Source organism: Falco rusticolus, chromosome 1, assembly GCF_015220075.1.
Source record: "Falco rusticolus isolate bFalRus1 chromosome 1, bFalRus1.pri, whole genome shotgun sequence".
Taxonomy (NCBI): domain Eukaryota; kingdom Metazoa; phylum Chordata; class Aves; order Falconiformes; family Falconidae; genus Falco; species Falco rusticolus.
This window is the reverse complement of record NC_051187.1, coordinates 36625968-36649649: the sequence shown is the minus strand read 5'-3', so window position 1 is coordinate 36649649 and position 23682 is coordinate 36625968. Positions and strand designations below refer to the sequence as shown.

At 37.3% G+C, this 23682-nt stretch overlaps 1 protein-coding gene across 1 annotated transcript in view; it reads right to left on the bottom strand.

Moving 5' to 3' along the window:
- Positions 1-23682, bottom strand: part of CCDC60 (coiled-coil domain containing 60) — a 66804-nt gene that overhangs the window by 29523 nt on the left and 13599 nt on the right. The window contains 2 exon segments of the mRNA XM_037401859.1: positions 5031-5122; positions 7254-7337. Of these exon segments, the coding sequence (XP_037257756.1) occupies positions 5031-5122; positions 7254-7337 (176 nt within the window).

Here is a 23682-nt window from a genome sequence, read left to right as displayed (position 1 = left end):
GTGTTCCTTTTCAATCAAAAGGAGGAAATGGAGCAAAAAACAAATCCACAAAGGTCATTTGTATTCACCGACTCCCTGTAGCATATATTAGCATGCTGCTCTGCTAGCCTGACTGCTTTAATTGAAACTAAAAGTTGCTGCTCTTTCTTTAAAAAGCAGAGTGGAAAATAGAAAATAGCTCCTTTTCTATAGTCTAAAATTGTTACTAAGAAGCATTGCTAACATGCCGTCTGGTCCAAACCAGCAGTGCAGTCATTCTCCTAACATGCCCTCTGGTCCAAACCAGCAGTGCAGTCATTCTCACTTGAAATTATCTTTTCCTGCAACCTCATATTTCAATATTTGGTTAAAGAGTCTGGGTTTGACTGCTCTGTTTTTCTAACTGATCTTTTTTCTACATGCAGATTTAGTCGAAGTAACATTGTGCAAACACTCAAGATGAATGGCTAACACATTGTCATTCTTAAAAGGTCATAAAATGGCACTCAGGGAATTTCCAGGGCTTACACAACACAAAGATTAAAAAACAAAACCAAAACGGTTAATGTTTACCTTTTATTTCCAGATATTAAGTCTGTTGGATATTTTTCCATATACTAGGTCATTTGGCTACCATACATTTCAGAGGGCATTAAGGGAAAGTGAGTTCATATTTTAAAATCTGTTTCCCTGACTTCTCGAGCAAATTTCTCCATGGCCATTATAGTTCATATCGTACTTCACTTCTTAAATAATATAAAACATGTAGGATTCATCATTTAATTGCCACAAAAAATAGAATTAATTATATTAGATGTGTTAAAGGATCACTAAGATTACAGGGTAAAGAATGTGTGGTACTGCACCATATGACAGGCAAACTTCATTTGAGCATTTATTTAGATAACAGTGCTTTCCAGAAACTAGTGTGACCATTGCCTACACAAGAATAAAGAGGCACATTTCTCCTGAGGTACTAAGCAGCTTTGACTAGGCCCTGACCATGCTACACTTCTGATGTTCAAAAAACAAAACGTGTGTAAATATATCATTCACTGTTTATCAAGTGTAAAAGTAAACATACATTTATTAACGACAAGACAAGGTTAAGTCTTCCTCTTTCTTCATCTACCATCCATTTCAATTGCCATGGAAAACTTGTGGTCAGGAATATTTCCACCAAGGTATCTGAAATCCCATTAAACTAGTTTTGGATGCAACTGAATTAGATTTATGGGACTAGAAGGAGATGGCACAGTTGGAGATGCTTTAACAGGTAGGTATTTTCTTACTTGATAAGTACTTCAGACTCTACTTGGGATATTAAAGTGGACTTAAATTCTTTCCATAGTCTGCAGCAGCACTAAAAAGGACTCTGCAAGCTAAATTAGATATTTAAGAACAATTGCACAATATCACTATTCTCTGTGATTGTGGTGCAGGTCTGATCAGGACTTAAACAATTCTGCTGATAATGTACTTAAAGGAATATAATCTTGTTTCTCCCTTCAGCTATATTGGCTTCTGGAGGTAAGGAGGAATGAAAAGACTAAAATCTAGGAGTTTAATCACTCACAGAAAAAGACATGACATCAAACCACTTTAGGATCAAATCTATTTACGTCATAAAATTATTTACATTTAACATAATTTTTCAGATTGCATTACCATTAAAAATTCAGTGGAAAGCAAATATGCATTTATCGTAATGTGGTACAGGAAACAAGAAGCATCTTCAGTTAAAAGTAGACTAGACTAAACACTTCATCTGTTACAGGAAACAACTGCACTCACTCAGAGTAATGGGCTGGATCTCATAAGACAACCTTCCCTGGAGCTTCTAATTTAGTAGGCCAATTTTGGAAATAAAAATAAAAATGAGAGAAATAAAGACATCACTGAAGCCTAGAAGAATAGCTAAGGCATTTACTTACCTGAGACACCTGAAGTTCCAGCTCTAGCTGTTCCAGTGATAATTAATCTTTCATCCCAAGTTTGACTTCTCTACTATACCTATGACAGTAGTAATATTTATCCACCTAACACCTAGCAGTGCTGCAGAGATGAATAAGACAATGCCTGCATGTAACGAGTGCTAGGCATTGCAAGATTTATTGAATTAACATCCCTAAAAGCATAAGATAGTGGTAATAAGATTTAAAAAATTAAAAATAAAACTGTAGGGAAAAAATATGCCCTATATGCAAAAAAAAATAAATTTGCCTTCCGTAATGAAAGCAATCCTCATTCACATTCTGCATTCATGTTAATTTAAAAGCCATATCTTTATGCAGCGAGTTTAGTTCAGATACATTGCCTAGTTTCCAATCCCAATTTACTTGATAGAGCTGCAGAGGGGTCAAGTGATTTGCATGAAGGTACATAAAGTTAGCTGCTCAGCCAAGAGTTAGGATCCATATCTTGGCAGCCCCACACTCCCACAGCATTTCTGACCTCCCCATATAGCGCTCAACAATGCTGTAAGAGTCAGAAACAGACTGCACAAGGAGGCAAATTACTTTTTTTCCCTTCTTTGGCACTGACAAATCACACCAGCTTCAGTTTGTACCACTCTTACCCTACATGGAGCTTCTTTAGCACATGAAAAGGCTAACTTTGAAAAGCACAGCCTTTCACACCATTGAATTCTTCAGATTTAGTCCCTCCAAGGCCCCAAACACCATTTTCTGTGAAAGTAGTCCTGTATCACGTTACTTGCTATAATCTTGAAGATGATCTAGGTTTTTATAAAATCTTATTTAATTTCACAGGTCTCTACAATTATAAGCTTGGAAACTCAATCTACTGAACTGGAGAAAATTTCAATGCTGTGGAAAAGCTCAGCTGATCCTAAACAACTCTAGGCTGGCCAAGATACACAAAAATGCCATGTAGATCCTAATGGCATTTCAAAAGCACATTCGCCAACAAGTATCAAATCAAGACCCCTCATGTTAACTTACTAACAAAATGACACTTCATTTGTTCAAATTGTGCACTGCATTGAAATGAATGGTCCAGCTTGCTTAAAAAGTATTAACAAATTCCTTTGTAGATATTAGACTAAAACAATCAAGATCTTCAGTACCAAAGTTGATGGGAATTTTCATCCTGCAGAACACTTGCAAGTATTTTTTATCCTACTAATCTGAAAATAATGTAAAAGCAAGCAAAAGCAAACTCCAAGCACCTGCAACTCTTATCAAGCAGCAAATTGATCTTTGGCAGGTTATTATCAAAAGAATTTTAACTTGACCTCATGGAGACAATCCCACTGAAACTTAGTAATGAACAATGAATGCAGACAAACATAACTAAAAGTGCATTTATGGCAAAACGAAGTCATACTTTACTGAAATGGCTTATCCAACCTCCAAAGTACATAGCATTTATTATTTTGTTTACGGTTTACTACTATTTTCAGCCAAGTTTATCAAGTGAAAATTCACTACAACTGAATGAACAGAGTAAGTGAATAATAAAAATAACTGGGGGTAGAGAAGGATAAAAGGGGAAAATGTGAAATTTAATGTTATCACTAGTAACTACTATAAAATTTAGAAATTGCTCTGATGTAAAAACTCAGGAATTATTTAAACACACTACATAATTGTGAAATGTAAATTTCCGATTCCTCTACAGTAGCACATGCAAAGCAGCTACTTCTCTAACTTCCTTGACTTTTATACAGTTAATCTCAGTCAAACAATGCAAGAGACTAATTTGTCTTCAACATATTACACTGATACAGTATCATGTGTTGTCTTGACTGCCATATTTGCTTAGATTTAACCTAATTATTAGGGTTTCATATACATCCCATCTTATTGCTGCTTGCTTTAATTCAACTATTTTTATCTAGTGAACAAACTCCAAAGACTCAAAGTCTAGGAGCCTCATAAACACTTGTGTAATTTGTACACTTCTGGGGCTGGCAGTGGTCATTTGTCAGTTTTATTTGCATCAGGCTGTAACTAAACCTTGCCAGATATAAATCATCTTTTTGTACTACTGCTTGCTGTATCAGTTGCAAATGAATCACATTTCTTAGCTTAACACATCAATAACTCTAGAAGGTTCCAGGAAAGTTTAGAAAACCCTAGTCACCTACTGCAAGTCTTATGCAGTTTGTTTAGCAACTGTTTAAGCTAATAGTGAGAAAACAGAGTGAATGGTCTCCATAGGCAAGTTTAGAGTGCAATCAGAATGCATGATGGCATATTGAGCATCACTTGCAGTGAAAATGGTGAAACATGGGTGACAATAAGCCTAAGTACATTTAAGAGTATGAGTACCTAAATGGGAAAGTGCTGTTTGCTAAAGCTAGTTCCCAACAGGCCTCCCTGGGTTTTGGGTTGTTTGGGTTTTTCTTCTTTACATGAGCCCATAAGAAATGCCCTGCTAGGACAGAAGTTTACTGTATCTAGTGGCAACAGAAGATACTTTCTAGGAAAAGCATGCACACCCTGCTACCTTCTGTGGTCAGTCCCATAGAATACTAGCTGCTGTCCAAACTTGGCTAACTAAAAGGCATACAGGATCCCAAACCTGTGTCCTATTAGAACAGCTCACTACCCCTCAGATAAGGGGCACAAAAATCTGTCCCTTCCATATCTGTATCTTCCTGAGGCTTAAGCTGGTATATTCCAAGTGAGTCCATGCAGGTGTTTAACAGCAGTAGATATTTTCACCATTATTTTCTATCACATAATAGACATTATACATCCTAACATCACTCTTTTTTACGACTGTTACCAAATCTTGGCACAGCACTGTCTCGTGCAAAAGACTGCAAAGTAACAAGCACCTTTATAAAAAGAAAAACAAAACAATATAGTATTGATACAGACAGAACTACCAATCAATCATTCCTCATACAGCATTGACAACATTTTAAGTATACATAAAGCCTATAAAGGAGTAACTGTAAACTATCTTTTCTAAGCTGTTACAGTTAGTTATTTCACCTATCATTCAATTGCTGTCACTGCAGAACCAAAGATTCCTTTAGCCCTGACTGGCCCATTTCTGCGTGCTCTGCATTCCCTTACCTTGAGCAAGCTAGAGCTTCACTAAGAGTCATCAGCTCCTTTCCTGTTTCTCTAAATGGAGGGAGCCTCCTCACTGGTTCCAGTGGATCAGACTGAAAGTAAATATTGCAGTATTAGGAAGAGCTTAGCATAGAGAAGGTATGTGCAGTCTCAGGGTTCAGTTTTAATCACCAAATATTTTCTGAGATAGTCATCATCTGGGACAGCATTGTGTCATTTTACAAGCATGTAAGTCAGTCTTACATGATACCACTGTGCATGCCTCTGTGTACATGTATTACAACAGCTTTTAATTCATTGGCTGACTTCAAGTTTGACAGAGATCTTACAGGCAGTTAAGCACCCATGAGCTTCATTAAACTACGAGGCAAGAAGAAGAGATTGTTCAATGCCCTAGACGTAAGGAATGGCTGCTGCAAGTGCTTATGCATTAACTACAAGAAATATGCATGGAAGAGAAATATTTTAATAAGTACCAACCCAGAAAAATTTTCAGTTAAGACTCAAAATAAGGAGATCGTATTTCTAAAAACAAAAACATTAAGAAAAGCTCCACAGTCAAAGCTGGTTTTGGAGCACAGAACATAATGTTTATTTGGTGGTATGCAGACTGTGGTGTGGCCCAAGGTATTCAATGAGGTAGTTCTGTGCATTCATGTGTCTTAAGGTGCCCCAAAAAATTAATTACTAGTAAAGGAAATAAAGATGATCCTTTATTACGCACCTGAGAAAGCATGCAATAGGATATCCAACCAAGATCTGCAATCTGTAGAGAAAATGCTCACCTACTTAAGAGAGGCTGAGATGCTATTTCAAATCTTTATGCACATCTAAGCAGGCTGGTTTTGATTGCTGAAACAATTAGTGCTCTGTATGGAAAACAGCTTGTATATGATTGGGCTGCATACTTCACCCTTTCACAGTATGTTTTTAACTTTAAGAGAAAATTCCAGAAAGTCCAAACAGAAGAAAAGACGTTTCTTTAATGAGATGTATAGATAATAATTGTAAGTGAAAACTGAAAAATGAATGCGTCGGTGGAATGTTTCTAGTGTTCAAGCCAGAGGGCTTCTGCCAGCAAAACACCTAGTGCAGCTGCACCTTTCACAGGACTTCCATAGCACATCTCACTTTTCAACTTTGTTAGCTTCCAACAACTGGCTGATTTATGTTAGATAAAAAAGGAAATTAAGTATTGTATTGTGATAGATGAGATATTACTGGATGCTGAAGTCAGGCTAACACTTGTGCTTTCCTTCAAAGAAAACTTAAAAGAAGAATTGAAAGAAAATGTTATTTGTCAGTTTTCAGATAATTGCAAATGTACCATCCTTTCTCTTTTGTTTACATTTTATTCTTCTCTTTTATAAAAAACAGTATGATTAAATCAGCTGCCTGGCATTCAGTTTTGTTCTAAAAAAAGAGGAGATAGATCAAATTTTAAATAAGCTAACAAAGACAACATTACAACGAAAAATTAAACCTTTTTGCTGGATTGTCGAATAAAATTCAGATAAATTGTTGAATGCATACAGAGAAATTAAAATTTGCTTCAATTCCAACATTTTATTTATATTTACAAGGCCTGAATTGCTTTTGGATAGATAGCCACAGACTGCACTAACTCTGTATGGCAGGCCTAAGTACATTATCAAATCGAAAATACCTTGGGTGGTCTTGGATGAGTTTGAACAGATTCTCCACAGTAACTACTCTGTGATGACCAAAAAATTGCCTTTAAGTGAAATTATCTCCCAGCCTTTCAATATTTAAAATCGCAGGTTAGGCTCACACCAGACAAAGGTTGAAAACCCAAGTATAGGCTAGATCTTCAACAACTGTTAATTTGTGCAGCTCTACATAACACTGCAAAGTAACAGCACTTTCAGCTTCAGGTTTTTGAGGTCTAAGGATGTGCAATATTGGCCTATGTACTCTAATAAAAATACACATTTTTGAAATAAAAAGTAATTTTAAATGTATTAGTCATTTCTATGCTAAACTGTGATAAAAGGTCAATCTTCTAGAACTGGCACATGGAACAACTAACAGTTCAAATGAATTTTCAAGACACTATTTTCACCAAATTACAATAGAATCCTACATCAGCGATTTTTTTCTGGTACCTTCAGAAGGAGTTTTACTGCATAATACCTATGAAAACATGATGTTTGTCTGTTGCCTTAAGTCCATCTTGAATAAAAGCTTCAGCAGTAGTCTCACCTCTGGACTGAAAGAGTACTTGTTAGTAGTAACCTCAGCCACTTCTTTGGGTGGTCTTTCCAGCACATCTTTCTTCACTGGTTCCTAAGAAATCAACAAAAACATGTAACCATTTTTTAAATACTGCTAGTTACCCATACTGTAGCAAGTAATCATTTTCAAAATTAAATGGTGCAAATAAATTTTTCTACAGAGATGCAAACTAAACCAAAAATAATGGCTAGTCTATTGTAGAAAAGCTTAAAATGTCACTAAGTAACTTTAATGCACAAATAGATTCTCATATGAAGTACTTGCTGACAAGCTACTGTGCAAAATGCATACATGCTTTCTAAATTACTGTGCTTAAATGCTTAGAAAATGTAACTTCTCTCTTGGAAGACTGTTATATAGACTACTGTGTCTAACATAAAAAGAAAATCCAATTTCCAAAACCAGGAATAGAAAATTACTCACCTGCAATTGCTCTTCCCTGAAGATACACACTGTGATAGACCACTATTCTTTAGTCTGTGCTTTCACCCACAAGGCAGGCACAGACTCATAAAAAGCCACGAAGTCAAACACAAGTACACTTTTAGAACTCCTTCAACCATCAGTTTATTCAAGTGGAAGGAAGAAATATTCCCTCCTATTTAAAAATTATATAGGTAGATTAATAAAAGACTTCAGATCACTCAGCAGCGTATGGTGCTTAGGCTAAAAAGGATATGAAAACAGTAATTTCTTCCTGCACTAGTTTTAGATCAAAGAGCTCATTTATTGATTCCAAGCAAAGCAAAGCTGCAGGCCCTACCAAGTTGCATCCATATAGCCAGGGTGGGCTTGATGTACAAAAAAGGCTGCACAGCAGACTCAGAGCTGCAGATTAAATACTTGCTATGCTGTATAGCTTCTGCACAGCACAGCAAAGTCTGGAAACATTCAAGTATTTAAAAAAAACAAAACAAAAGACAAATCGAGAGCAGAGCATTTTGCTTGCTGGAATCTTGACTTGAGAAGGCACAAAATTCTTTCCAATTTTACGTTCCTATGTAACATTTCAGCAGAACAAAGGTTCAAAGTGTAAGGAACAGTATCTTCACCCATTGCCGAACTGCAGACACCAGTGAGGCAGCCCACAAACAAGTAGAAAACTACTGGGGAAGGAGGGCAGATGGGAGAGCAAACCCAAACTCAGGAATGGTACTAAGAGCAAAGTAACTGGAATGGAAAAATGTTTTTCTGCAGCCAGAGTAGAAGGACAGACTAATGAAATGTCAGAGAGAAGTCTGAAGGCTCCACTATTTCATGCAATTGAGGTGCACTTGACCAAGATTTATCAGCAGCAGAGAGAGATAGCAAATTGACACTACTCAGGAGCACAAATCTTAAAGGACTACCAATACACCTGAGAGTCTGCCTCCGTGAATAAGAAAACCTCATTCACACACTGAACAAGAAAGGAATCCTTTCATAGCCTGAGTGGGCACCCATACTTCATCTGTTGGAAAAGCTAATCAAAGATTACTGGGGATGAGTATGCATTCAGTATGGAGAGCCTGTTACACTGAACTTCAGGGAAAATAAAAATTAAGTATTTGTCATTACATAAATCTTATCATCAATATGTGGTATATTTTTCCAAAGATCAAAGTTATATATTTTAACCATTTGTAATAAAAGCAGATTCTGAATACTAAATGTCTTCATCTGCAAAAATAGGGTTTCAAAAGTAGGCTGGATTTTAGAAACTAGTTGCCAAACAAAACTCTTTAAAAAAAATTGCGAGCATAACAAGTCTGAAATATTTTTAACTACTTTCCTCTATATTCATGAACACAAATGGTCTATGCAAAACATAAATAATGCCAAAAGACAATTATTAATTTTGTTTTCAGAAGCAGCAAAATGTTTACAACAGCCTGGTACCATTGCTTTTACAGCTGGCGATACCTTGAATGGCATGGCTAAAACAAACAGTCTTTCAGAATAGCTTACTACTCAAGGGCAGGAAGAGTGATAGAATGTAGCCCTAAGGTTTCAATAGCTTGAAAGCACCAGCACACTGCCGACTGGTACAGGGCCTGGAGCCACGTATCTATATTCATTTCAAGCATCTAATGCCACAGAGCACTGAAAAAAAGTTCTCTCAGGTGCAACATTTCCCTGCATCCTACTTCTGGCCAGCCAGCTCTGCCAGTTGGCGAGAAAAGGAAAAAAAGAGCCGTGAACCTACCTAACCTTTACACCACTGCTCAGGGATGGAGGTATCACATACACCACCCCCTCTACTCAAGCACTGATAATGTGATTCAATCAGCCTTATCACAGGAAACAGAAGGGAATAGCTTCCTTTTCTACAACATTATCTTTTGTTACAACGTTATGTATTGAAAAGGTGCAATCTGAGCTTAAATTATAGAACAGTAGAACTCTCTTTAATTTTCAGTGCAGATACAAAAAAATGGAGAAAACACCAATACTGGTACGTCTAATTTGTTAAACTCAACAATATATTATCATGACATTATCTGAACAATCTTTGGAGTCTGGGTGTTGAGGTTTTTTTTAGTGTTTCCAACTTATCAAGACTTTCATCATAGTTAGTCTAATTTGCTTTTAAGCCATCAAAAGGCCTGTTTCGGTGATCATTTCCTGCTTTCATTATAGTGAAATAACAAAATCTCATACAACTCCATATGTAAGAAACAATTTTAAAAACAAAAAAAAATCATAAGGCAATATACGAAACATCATCTTAAAGTGATATTACACGAGGAAATGACCAAGTTTCCCATGAAAATGCTTACGGCCATTTTTCTTGAGATGGCATCCAGCAGCTCTAGGTAAGAGGAACTACAACAATATTGCAGCAGGTGGAGCTCGACGCCATCTGTCTGTAGCTCGGCTCCTCCGGCAGACGGGAAGCCCTGGCGTTCCTGCTCACTGCCTCGGACAGCTCTACGTGTGTCCTCTCCATCTTTACAAAGAACATCGAAGGCTCTTAATATATATTTGGATGAACAAGTTCTTTTTAATAGCTTGTTTCAGTCAAAACCCACCACCTGTAGTCTCGAGATTTTACCCTAACAACTCAGGAATACTTCCACTTTCTCCTCTAAATAATTCTGAGATTAAAAATTGTGCAGCTCTGACAAATCCTTCCTTTTATTAAACATTCTCTCAATTTCACATACCTCCAAATCTTGTTGTTGAAATGTCCCAAATTGGTAGCGTATATGCCAGCTATATAGCTGGAGAATTAAGGTACAATAAACATTCTTTTAGGTTGTACTTTTTTTTTTCCCCTCCTTTAAGCTGGCAAAAGAACCTGTTTCCTTTGCAACTCCTGAAGTTTTTTCATTCTGGGCAACTCATTAAGTTTATATGTTATTGTCAAAAATAGCAGATTGACACACCTATTGCACTCTTCTTCCTTCTAATACATCACTTGAATAGCAGCATTATGATTACATTTGCAAACTGTGAATGTGTTTTGATGAAAATAAATCAGCACAGCCTCATCACAAGCCAACATTTAGTCATCCAAATGCAGGATCAACCTGGTGAAATACATATTTTAATTTTACAAAATTGTTCAGAAAGCTTTTGTGAAGCACTGCATATAGAGATGATTACTGCTGTTCTGCAGGTGGGATTCTAAATATTGAATTTTTAAGGCAGTATTCTAGCCAAGTACTCCGGATTTTTTTTTTCCCTTCCCCTGGCTTCTTTTACTGCTGCTTAGTGCTGACCCTTTCTGCCCTTTCACTAGAAAGTGGGAACATGGAACAGACATCAGGACCAAAAGAGAATTTTCAATTAAACACAAGAGGCTCTGAGGCAAAGGACTTCACTAAGAATATACTGCAGAAAATTAAGATTTCTTTAAAAGTAATACTATTTTAGTGCTTCAGCTTAAAAAATATCACAACTAAACCTGCAGATACAAATACACATCAGCAAGGACAAGATGCCCAATTTGTTAAGGTTGTGCTGTACCATATCAATAATGCAAAGCACTTTGCAGTTGAGAATCTCTGTTGCCAAGGGAAGCACTTAAAATCTATTGCAGCAGCTTCCATTCCTTGGTCTCTGGTCAGAAATGACCCTGATATCGACAGAAAGGGGTACTCATCCCACTGTTTTGCCATGAGTAGTTTTAATGAGTGAAGGAGTTCCAGTCATGTTCGGCCTCCTGCACTCCAGTGAACACATCACTGTCAACGCAGACATATCAGGAAAATGGAAGGAGACAGCTGAGAAGTGAGAGAAGGCTTGTCTACTAGTGAAGGCATGAGAATGAAATTTGGAACAAGTAGATTCAGTTTCACCTCTGTCAGAAAACTCCTGACATGCTAAATAAAATATTTAACACCTTATCCCAGCTAGCAGAAGCCTTTTTCTTTTCACCATAACAAATTTTTGTACAAACTCTACAGCTCATTGTGCCTCTACTCCTCACATCTCAAATGGAAAAAACCCTTCTCTTTCATTAACATCTATGAAGTATTCTCATATTATAGTGATGGAAAGCCTACGTACAGAAAAGCAGCTATTTTCATAACAAAACCTGCTCAAATAGCTTGGTATTGCTTATACCATCAATTTCCCTCTATTTCTCGTATTCCTTGGGGAAATACTTCTTATTTTCTTGTCTCCAAAGACTATTTAGCTAATTCTGATAAGTTTGGTAAGTTTTGTAAAATAATTGGATCAAATTAATCTCAGTTGTAATACCACTGTTGTTAGTGCATTTACCCTACAGTTACTTTTAACCCCTTAAGCAACTACATTATTTCATCTGACATCTTTATAGTCTCCATAACCTCTTTTCATTAAGATGATTTGAGAATTTTGAAATGTATCCCTGGAAGTCAATGCAAATAAGCAAGCAAAAAAATTATCACTTCTGTATGACATCTCTCTTACACTGCTTATAATTCTGTCTTCCATTTGTCATTTACATGGTCTCTGGGCAACATGCCAGTAATTTAGGTATATGCAACACTTTCAAAGTCTCTTATTCATATTTTTCGTTGCATGCTGGCAATAATAATATTACTCAGCATTAGCTAATGTTTTCTAGATACTTTCCCCTACTGAAGTCAGAATTACAAGTATTCTCACCAGATCTTCCAGAAGACCAAATGTCCCAAAGACATTTTGGATGACCAAAAAACCATTCTACTAGAAACGAATGTAATCTGTCCTACACTGAAAAAAGAAAATCCTTTTGTGCCACAGTAGTGCTCACTTCCTTATTGCATTTAGTAAAGTTTAAAACAGATTACAAAAGTGCTGAAAAGAACCCTTTGGGCACAAAGGACACTCAAAAACCAGAAACATCTACAAACATCTCTAAAAAATCAGTTTCTTACTTCTTCTAGTCTAACACAGGATTTCTTATTAGAATGCTATGCTAAGAACATGAAAGTTCATGAACTAAGGCAGGAGTACCTAATAAAATTATCAGATCAATATCTGCTACAGAACAGAGTCTCTATTCAATCCCAAAGCAACAAACAGAAAAAGAACATGCTATTCTGCTTTATTTCATAGTCAGAACAAAGTTAATTTGAGAAAGAGTTGGGGGAAGACACAGCTGGAGATCAGAGTTATCAGCCTCAGGAAATTCACAGAAATGTAACTGAGAACAAATTATCTCTTTAATTACTTTTGACCAAATCAATAAAAACCATGGGGGAAAAAAGCATGACGACTGCCACCTGGTAGAGGACAAAGAACACTGAAGTTGAAAACTACCACAAAACTAAAATACAGCCATGTTAAGAACAATCAAAGCACTTCTCTTACAGAAGAAAAAAAAAGAAAAAGAGAGTGAAGGATATTAGTTCGATAGACAAGCTGTGAAGATTGTTAACACTTTACTATGTTGTTTGCATTTCAGATTGTCCCATCATTACTCAGGGATCAGAAAATAAATCCCAAGAAACCCCAAGATCTCCTGTTTCCTTCTGAACTTCCACGGTTTCTCCCACGCTGGCTTTTATTCACTAAACTCCAGTGTAGGAATTATTTATTATTTAAGGTGCAGCACTTGTTCTACTCAGTACATTAATAAACCAGAGCAAGATCTTACCTCTTCTCTGGCCTCATGCCCAGATATGAGCAGTAATACTCACACCTGGAGGTCACAAATATGTAGCTAAGCACAGCTGGCTCCGAGTGTGATGGATGGGACAGTCTTCTGGCTAAGCAGAGACGGACTGGTTACTGGGGCTGCAATGGCATCCAGTGGCAGTGAAGACCCCAAGACCTATCTATCTATAATACTTACAGAGTCCCCATTACTATAGTAGGTTAGCAGTTTACTGCTTTTAAGACAAAAATCCTCACAATACTCTTGTCAAGTAGAAGTGTGGTATTATCCTCTTTGCATACATGAAGAATGAAGGTAGAACAAGATATGTGACTTTTCCCTGGTCACATACAACATATACAGTAAGAGTGAGTTATCAAAAGCAGGTCTGTCAAGCCAGAAGCTTTCATCTCAGTCTGGAAGTCCCAGATCCCCTCTCCCAGCCTGGCTGAATCTTAAAGCATTTGCCACTGTTACTGAAGAACATGAAAGGAGGCAAATTACTGAACCTCCTCTCCTTTTTCCTCAACCACGTTTTAGTTTAACAGTACACAATTGTTCTTCATGTGGATGCTGAGCACTGAACTTAAAGTGAATTTCAAATGTGCTGTTGACACCTTGCCCTCTGCTGTTTTCTCTGTCTCATCACAACTCCTCGTGGACCTTAAGATTCTTCAGAGTTTCAAACAATTCCTTTAAAAGTCTTGGCATTTATATGTGAGGAGGACAATCTGTTTACTTTATGGGCTGAGTAAAAGATACTTCACTGTGATGTGACTTTACTTGGATTTGTTCTTGGAGAGAAGCAGGGTGGCCATTTTCCATCCCCAGAATTCTGCATCTAGATTCATAGCAAATATGCTGAGATGACTGGCTCAACTGACCAGTTAGTGAACTCTTCACAAGGTGTCTGACAGCAGTCATCTGCTTTATCCTGCTCCACAGTAGAGTCAGTTTAGCTTGAAAAGAAATTCTGTTGTCTAGTAGAAACTAAGGAAGTAGCATCAAGGCGGACTGTATCTAAGCCATTATTTTTTCTGATATCATCTTCTGCTTCTTTCTTACAGGCCCCTACAATCAGGAGTTACTTCAGCTGGCAACAGCAAAGGACTGCAAAATGCTAAACTGGCTCAGGAGCCTGAGACAAAGTACCCTACTGTGTAATAATCTTCACAGTACCCTGCGTTGTCTGAATAGCTTAAATGTTTCACAGAAGAACAATCAGAATTAGCAAACACAGAGGCCTTCAAAACAATAAAAAAGGTAAAGAAATTAGGTGGTTTAGGAAGATGGTGGTATCTCACAGGTTTTTAAATAGTAAGCTGTCTTTGAGATATATTCTTTCCCTAGCAGTAACTAATGCCTTCTTCCTCTCCTGCCCAGCTTATACCTTAAACTCATGCATAGACTAAGACCTTCACACAGCACCGATTATGTATAACCTCTACAGACCAGACAGGATGGCAATGAAGGATCAATCAATACAGCAAATTGAATGCCTGTGTTATCTAGAACAGTCATGTTGGCTATAATTTCAAAATTCTTGAAAACTCAATACTACAACACTTTTTCCCCCCCAGGAATATATGTCTTATAGTTTTTTAATAGATCTTATTAAAATGCAGACATGCCTTAAAAGTTATTTACTTTTTCAGTGAAACAGAGCTGACTTCTACTAAAAGTACCATCATTGGCCCAGAAGAAAAAAATCACAACTCAGAAAGATGAGCTACTTATTTCACTGTCAGACCTACAATGGAGAAAAATTTCAAGTGACAACATAATGCAGACAATGCAGTGAGATATGCTATATAGCCTGAGGTAAGAGGAACTGGGGCTTTGGAGACTTTTTTTCTTGTAAATTGCTGTAGCTCACTTAAATAAATGGATTTGGGGCCAAAACCATTATCATCACTGCATCCGTTCACACAGAAATGCATTCTCCGAGAGGTCCTGGAAGTAAACATGCACCACTCTTACTGGTTTTGTCGATAAATAGAAAATCTCATTCTGCAAAGACTGCTAGGCGAGCATATTTCATAAGATTTAAAATCATTTTAAACCCCAGCAACAAAGAAAAACACATTAAAAAATACAATATGACAGGCTTCCTGGCACAATTTTCTCAAACAACAGCTGGCCAAGTACACCAGACTCACAGGAAAGAGCTAGCTGCGCTTTCTAAAGGACATTTTTTCAAACAAACTAGATCCCAGAACTCCCTTGATCTTAAGAAAGAAAAAGTCTTTTTTGTTGGCATAGGGACCGGAAAACTATTGGTAGAATGAACAATGAATTATGGTTAAATTCACCTCTAGAAGAAACTGGGCATGTATAAGCAAGACCAGCTTTACCTTATAAATAGAACACACAGTGGATCAGTCCCAAGAATGTCTATGTCAAGCTCTGAGACAGTTACTTTCATAACTTCTTTTACACAATGTCTTTCATGCAAGAAAGGAGTTCAAAGTTATCAGCTTTATGTGGCTGATTTTGCTTTCCTGATGTCTCAGAACACCCAAGAGCTTATGTTAATAAGGTTTATTAGAATCCATTTCATTTACCTGTATTTGGGTTTAAAAAGAAAGGAGAAAGGGCTTAGAGAATTTTCCTGGTACTTAAGAGTCAAATTACTGGATGTTAAGTTTCTAATTGCGTGAGCTAGCTTTGTGTCTACCCAGCACTTATTTCTAGAATGTCTCAACCTGACAAGCTATACTTATTTTTTTCCCACACAGACAAAGCCAGCTGAAGTCTGAAAGCCATTTGACATGAACAATGACTTGTTAGAAGCCTCGTAGTGAACTAATCTGATCTCTGGGCAGCCAGACCCAGAAGCGGTTCACACCCTGCATGTAAGGACAAGGTGACTTTGAGAAACAGTTCTTAAAGAAGATGGGCAGCACCAATAGAGGCTAGGAGCAGCAATACCACAGAACACCACAAGTTTATTAGATTAAATGTCTTAGCTTCCAGAGCTCTACAACACTGGTTGCTCACTGACAGCAACACTCCAAACTTTATATCAAAATAAATATTTGTTTGACTGTAAGGTACTAAAGTGGTACAAAATGTATTCAACATTTCCATGATTAAAATTGGTTACTCTCAGGTGACAGTAGAATAAGTTTCGGTCCTTCTGTGTAGGCAACTGAAGAGCTAGAACTGTGATAATCGGAAGTCTAAAACACTGTAACTGATCATAATTTCAGATTGCATGACCCTATTTGCTTGCAAGGAATATGCAAGGAATAACGTGTTTTACCATGATTCTTCCCTAGGGAAAACCTGAATAACTGGAATAGCCATGGTGATTTTTGCTTGTATTTTTATATGCACAGGATGCAAAAATAAGCCAATAAACTTCATCTCTGTCCTAGGCTTTACCTTGGCACAGCAAAAAGAATGGACATTACTAAACCGCTTCCACAGTAAAATTTTAGAAAGTCTCTCAGTTATTAACTCTTCCCATGTTGAAGACTGAGGGTTTCCTATTCAGGATTGGGTAGGAGAGATTCATCTTGGACTTCTCCAATTATATTCTAAGCTAAGCAGGATTCAGTCACATCAAGACATACTTACCAAAGCCCTATTGCAGTAGACAATTTATTTGTTCCACATACCCAGTTTGGTAAGAAGCTATAGAGTCTAGCACAGCCTTAATCAGTGTGAAAGACTACTCACTTTATTTAAAGGCCTTATAAGTCTTCGGGATATGTCAAGAAACTAATTTCTGGTCAATCCATATGGATAGTCTAGAATTAGCTGTGGGACTATGACATTCTAGTGGAGCAGCAGAGTCTTAGACTTAGGATAAATGCTTAAACTAATGTGTTGTTTGATAGCTGTTTTTTGCCGAGTACTACCTAAACCTCATATAACAGCAGCCTGAAGGCGTTGGAAAGGCTGGACAGCAATATTGTGGTTCGAGAAGAAAATATCAAATGTATAGGGAAAGATTAAGCCTGAACTTGTTAGAGCAATTGTTTCACTTATCTTCCCAGTTCACTAGTGGCACTCTTAAGTGTTGTTATTCTGGGAACACACTGACTCATGTTTCTGTGGAAGTAAATAATAGAAAGCCAACAACATTAACAGAAAGTTCAGCTGATTAAATATCACTTTCTCCCATCTATGGCTTTCCTAAGAAAACTTGTGTGAAGGAGAGCTGTGCTAACAGATTGCTTTCCAAGTAAGAAATCTAAGTCAATTATTACTCAGGCCAAATAGTTATCAAAACTAACCACTACAGAAAAAAAACATAGCTGTTACCTGCAGACCTTGAGCTTTTGGCAAACAAACATGACATGCAGTTCAGGGACAGGGGAGGAAAGACAGCTAAGACTCAGCGATTAGGAAAAACAAATTTCTGCAGAGAAATGTTAGAGAAGTTTAGTAACAGCAATTCTCTTCCATCGTCACAGTACTTTAAAACATTTTTGAAAGGATGTAGTTTTCTAGCCACATCAAGATAGATAATATCCTAATGCACAAATTACTGCTACATATTGCCTCCTCTAAGAATGCAGACAGGTTAATCGGAACCTCTAAGAAGACTGGCAAATTCAAGATTTTTGTTTGGAGTTACTCTGCATGCAGAGATACACCTAAGGTCAGAATGTAACCTTCCATATGGAGTAGCTAGACAATAATATAGTAGGATCATTATGGAATTTATCCATCATTTTTTCAAGTTATGTTTTGTCTTTCAAAATTTAAACTTCTACATTTATCTTGCACATTGTCTAATCTTTTAGATATTCTAAATCATATTTTAAAAACTCAGAAGATTGACTTTGTATAATGAGAAATTTAACGACCTGTAAAATGAATAGAGTGCATCTGCCAGCCCTAAAAAAAAAAAAGGTCATCTTTTCACCACATGCACATCACATTGTCTGACAGTTCCATTGTTATTTTTCTAGGCAGCTGCTCCTGTTGCTTCCCTAACACAAACACACATTTTTGGATGCAAGTTGAAGATTAAGATTATTAAAATGCTTAAGTATTTCATAAAATATTTTTCCAGTAACACTTCACATAGAATAAACAGAGAGTATATAATGGTTGCTATATAAATGCACATTCTCCCCAGGTAAACTGTAAAAACAAGCGTTTTACAAACAAAGAGAACCAAATTCTGAACCACTGTTTAATTTCACTCAAGCGTATTTTTGTCAAAGGGTCAAACTCCCTGCTGGAATAAAGATTCTAACTGAATTTGTATTTTGACAGAGATTAATACGGTGCATACAGCAACAGCAGAATGAATGTGTATCCACAGACTGGCTGGCACCAACTTTATCCATGGCAAACATGAGACAGATCAACATGTCAAGAAAAGGATCTTAGTGACTATGTTTTATGCAATATTACAGAGTATCCTTTAATCCTGATACAAAGTCCAAAATACCCTTTTATCTCTACCAAGGTCCTAGCAAACAGCTCTGCATGGGTTTTAGATGTAACATACTGAACTAAAAATGCCCACTCTATTAACAGTCTCTAATCTCTACTAAAACTTAAGCATGCATGCACACACACATCCCCCTTGTTTGTACCTAGCATAGCCTGGATCATCAGATTAAGTTAGTTAGCATTCTGGCATAGATTTGACTAGGTTATCTGCAGATAATGCCCTATATAATTTCATCTGTAACTTACAAATATTAATATTTAGGAACTACTCTACAACTCTTTCCAAACTGCTAACATCTGACACACATAAATAAGGGAATAAGCCACAGCTAAACCACCAAAATTTGACTTTCCAAAGGACAGCTATTTTCAGAAGCATTTTGTGATAGCCGTGCCAGCTGCACACACAGACTGCGTTACATCTGTGGCCCATTCTCCTTAAGCATTGTCTTTGTTTTGATTTCCTATTTTGTATTCCATTAGTTTTAAGGCTGTATGTCATACTGCCATTAAATCACTGTTTTCAAGCAATAGTGTCTTCCAGCCGACCTCAGAGCAAAAACAGCACAAAGACTTACATTCATACAATTCACTGTTACAACCAATAGTTGCTGGAAAGCCTCACTCCAAAGCCTCTTACATAGCTAACTTGCTCTGACTCATCAACTATTGTCACACACCAATTCGGATCTCACAGATACAAGCTAACATTAATTTAGGAGAACAGCTGAAAGAGAAATACCTAAAGGGCAAAAAATTAACGTATATAATATTTTACCAGAAGTAGCTGTCTTAAAAGGGAAGGATTCAAACATTTCTGATGAGCTAATGGAAATAGCAAAGTGACTGCTTGGAAAAGGTTTGATGTTTGGGGTTTTTGGGTGGGGTTTTTTTGTTTGTTTGTTTTTAATGGTTTTATCTGCTTCTACTAAAAGATGAAGCGAGCTCACTGTCAACAAGAGCAATTTCTAACTGTCAGAATTGTTGACAGTCAGAATGTTGTCTGTTGACAACAGACAGCAAAGTTGAATGGATTGCATGCTGCTGAGCTTCTAGAAAGATTCAGAAAAAAAAAATTAAAAATACAGCTTTCATCCAATGGACCTGGATAGGGATCACTAGGATCCTGCCAAGGTTTAGTTTCTCATTTTTGATGAATTAACATCATTGTTTATAGTTCAGGCTGTTGCATGGTGACACAAGCTTTAAACAGTGTGACAAGAAACAAACCCAACCAAACAAATAACAATTTCAAGATACAACAATGCCTCTGATGCGAGTTTAAAATAAGCTTATTTTACAGAAATTCACCTATGAGCTTCACCAACAATGGCAGCATTTGTAGAGGCAGAGCTTGCAGCTGAAGTGCCTGAGAACCCTCCAGTGACAGTACAGCTGTCTGCACAGAGGATTCAGCTCCCTGAACTGTAATGAGCAATTTGTCTCACAGTTTTGATCCACTGTCAGTTTAGCTGACACTGACTCCATAAATTAATTTTTAACATTGCAGGGTAACCTAATAAAAAAAAAATAAATACTGAAGCACTGTTCTAGATACCTGTAGATAACCTATCACCTGCTGCAGGTGTTAACAGAAAAGTTAAATGTGTTTCTATTATAGTACAAAGGTTCCCAGTTTCTTGAATGCATAAATACATAACCCTGAGACAAATTATCAACAAAGTAAAGCAGCATAAAGAACAGAATATTTTAGCCATATGCTCCTAGCTAATACTGTGTTGGTCCTATGTATTTGGGAAGCTTCTTAGAGAAAAGGCTTCCTTTGCTCAAATAAAGGATCTGTTCAGTTCAAACAATCTGCCCAATTAGGAAAACAGGTTCAGAACTAGAGAGAAATCAGCTTCAAGTTTATAAAACCATCACAGTGGAACTGGAGTAGAATATGTTTGGGTTTTGATTACAAGACAATTGCTATAGACTTTCAATTATTTTGTCAACATAAAAAATGCATTGTATGAAAGTCATAAAGTACTTCTAGCTTTGGCATAACTGATCAACACTAAATAGAGCAGTAAATAGTAGCTTTAGAAAACATCTAGGAAGGGAACATAAAACTCTTTAAATTCAGTCCTAGTGTTATGCTGTCATTATGGTGCAGATGGACCACAATCCATCTCCTTCAGTCCATTCTGGGCAAAAATCTTTGTCATTAGCAAACTGCCACTACGTCGTGGCTTAAGATTGTCACACTCAACCATTATGAACCGAAGGCAGTCACACCATTCTTCACCAGCCAGCCAACAAACCGGCCAACATCACTATACCTGCAAGAAAGTACTAGTCCTATGAGTTACCGCTGACCAGACTTACCAACCTTTGCTTAGTATTTCCTATTGCCCTGTATTCAAGCATGTGTCTGTCAGCAGGTTATGTGACAGGAGGGGAACATTGCTGCTGGGGTCTCATGTGTCATTTTTAAAGGGGAATGTTTTGCACACAGGCTCCACCAGATAATGTTCACTACCTGCAGTACTTGCATCACAGTCGCTTTGACATAACCAACCCAGCCAGCTGGCAGACCACAGAGCAAGATGACCAGCAGAACCTGACAGTTGGGGTCAGAGTACCACAAATACACAAGTTATCAGCCTAGTTCTAGGGGAATTCAGCCATGTGTAAGTCCTAGTCTTAAACTGTCAGACATGACAGGTTTGACTTTATGCCATTAATTCTCCACTGAAAAAGATAATATTTGTCCTTTATTTTTAGGCCATAGTTCTAACTTCATTTATTCTTAAAATAACCAGCTCCCCAAACAGTAGGGCAAACAATTAGCTATGAGGATCATTTTTTATACAATAAAGCCCTAAGTCTTCCTCTATCTGAACTCAGAGGTAACAGATTCAAGGGGTACAAGCAGTTAAACAATGAGGGGAGAGGGAGGAACCAACTGAGACAGAGTTAAAAAACACAGGGTTCCTGAAGCACCAAGAGGGAAACGTTGACACACATTGGGACCAAATGACGCCGCCTAGATAGATCAGGATCCTCAGTATGGAAGACAAGTAAGGCTACCTGACCACTGGGAACCACTGGTTGTACCTGCAGGAGAGAAATGAAGCACTGAGGCCAAAACAATTGAAGTAAATACATTTCAGACTGAAATACTGCAGTCCAAGGACTGCTCTAACAGATGAGGAATGACATGATTTCACCCTCCCTGAAGTGCCACAGGCATTAGCTCAAGGCCAAAGACACAGCAGAGAACTCACAATATCTAGGATTGGCCAGAGGCTTCACTGGGTTCTGTAATTTAATGCAACCTAACTTTAATTGCAGCAGAGAAAATATTACAAATAACCCCAACAGCTCTGCAGTCTCTTCATTTCAAACTTGCAGATTATTACCTGGAGCCTGATGTAGTATAGCTAGAGTTCGCCTTTTATCAGTAAGGAAACTTACTAAGAAGTCAAGGTAATTCTTGAAAAGGGAAGATTTGTAATGGATGCAGTGTATGAATGAGCAATTACAAATTTAAATGTGTCACAACAGCTTTATAAAGCATCTTTTGACCCTTAAATGGAATTGTCTAGGTATGTATAAAGTTAGATGCTTGCAGACCTAAACCTAGCAGTGTTTCACTTGAAGAACTGTGCCTTAACTGCACTGTGACTCCACTGAGATTGACAGACAGGCATATAAAATATTTAATCTGTCTCTTCTACCCATTAGATTAACAGAGAGAACACGCAAACCTTTGCACAGTGTCATTGAGGAATTAAGTTAAAATCTCTCATCTTAATACACCAGAAAAACAGGTTCCAGGCTACAATACCCCAAACAACGTCACAGCCTAGTTTTCATAAATAACAAACACTCCTTTTTCAAAATGAACAGAATCCAAAGTAACATTATACCTCTGTTCCTCATACCCTGCTTTTGAGCTATTAATGCAAAGAGCGATAGTTACATAGCTGCCTAATTAACTTGACTATTGTCCCCTAAAAATACTATCTTAGCTCTCCTTCTGTGCAAATAGCATAATGTTAATTTAATGGAAAGGTCACATTATACTACAAGGAATGTAGTGCTATTCCATTTTATCTTCTCCTTGCTTATAGTCCTCCCCCACATTGCTGTTGTGCATTCAACACTTTTTCTATAGGCATTTTATGAATAACGAGAAGCTACTCTAGCCATGGAAAGTGCTGCCTTTCACTGCTTGCAATTTAAGACACATCATTTTACAGTCTCAAGGAAAGCAAAACACCACCAATCTGATTTCATACAAATAGTTTTTCCTCTGCAAGCCAAACTCAAGCTTTAATTACCACCACTCCCCACCACCACCACCCCGCTGCTGAATGCCTTCATTCACTTTGCCTGCACAGGGAAATATTTCAATTTAAGAACAGGTTTCAAAGTTCTTGCATTCAGATAGACTTACCCTGAAACTGTTATTTTCTTCACAAGAAGGATGATTCCTCCTCTGCCATGCAGTGTTCGGGGGGGAATTAGCAAGGTGTCCTGGCTAAATTTCAACTTGCTTAAATTGCTGTTTGCTCAGTTAAGTTCACCTCTCTTTTTTCAGCTGGATACATTATTCTTCATTACTTTCTATCCTGAACTCTCAGGTAGTATTGCTCTGCTCTGTTGACCACAGCTAACCAGGGATGGCTGATACAACCTCCACATTCAGCCTGCAAAGTGCTTTTGGCATCATTTTGAGTAAAACTGATCTATAAATATATTATCCTTCCTAGAAACAAGCACAACCCAGCCTATCTACAAATCTAGTCCTGCATGTCTACATTAGTTCAGATTACATTTTTTCTTCATGTAGATATAAAAATGTCCACATTGTTCATGTTCCTCTATCCCTAATTAAATACTTAGCACTTCCTACTTAGTGATCACATACACAGAGCTTTTTTTAAGTTCCATGTACGCAAAGGAGCTCAGCTT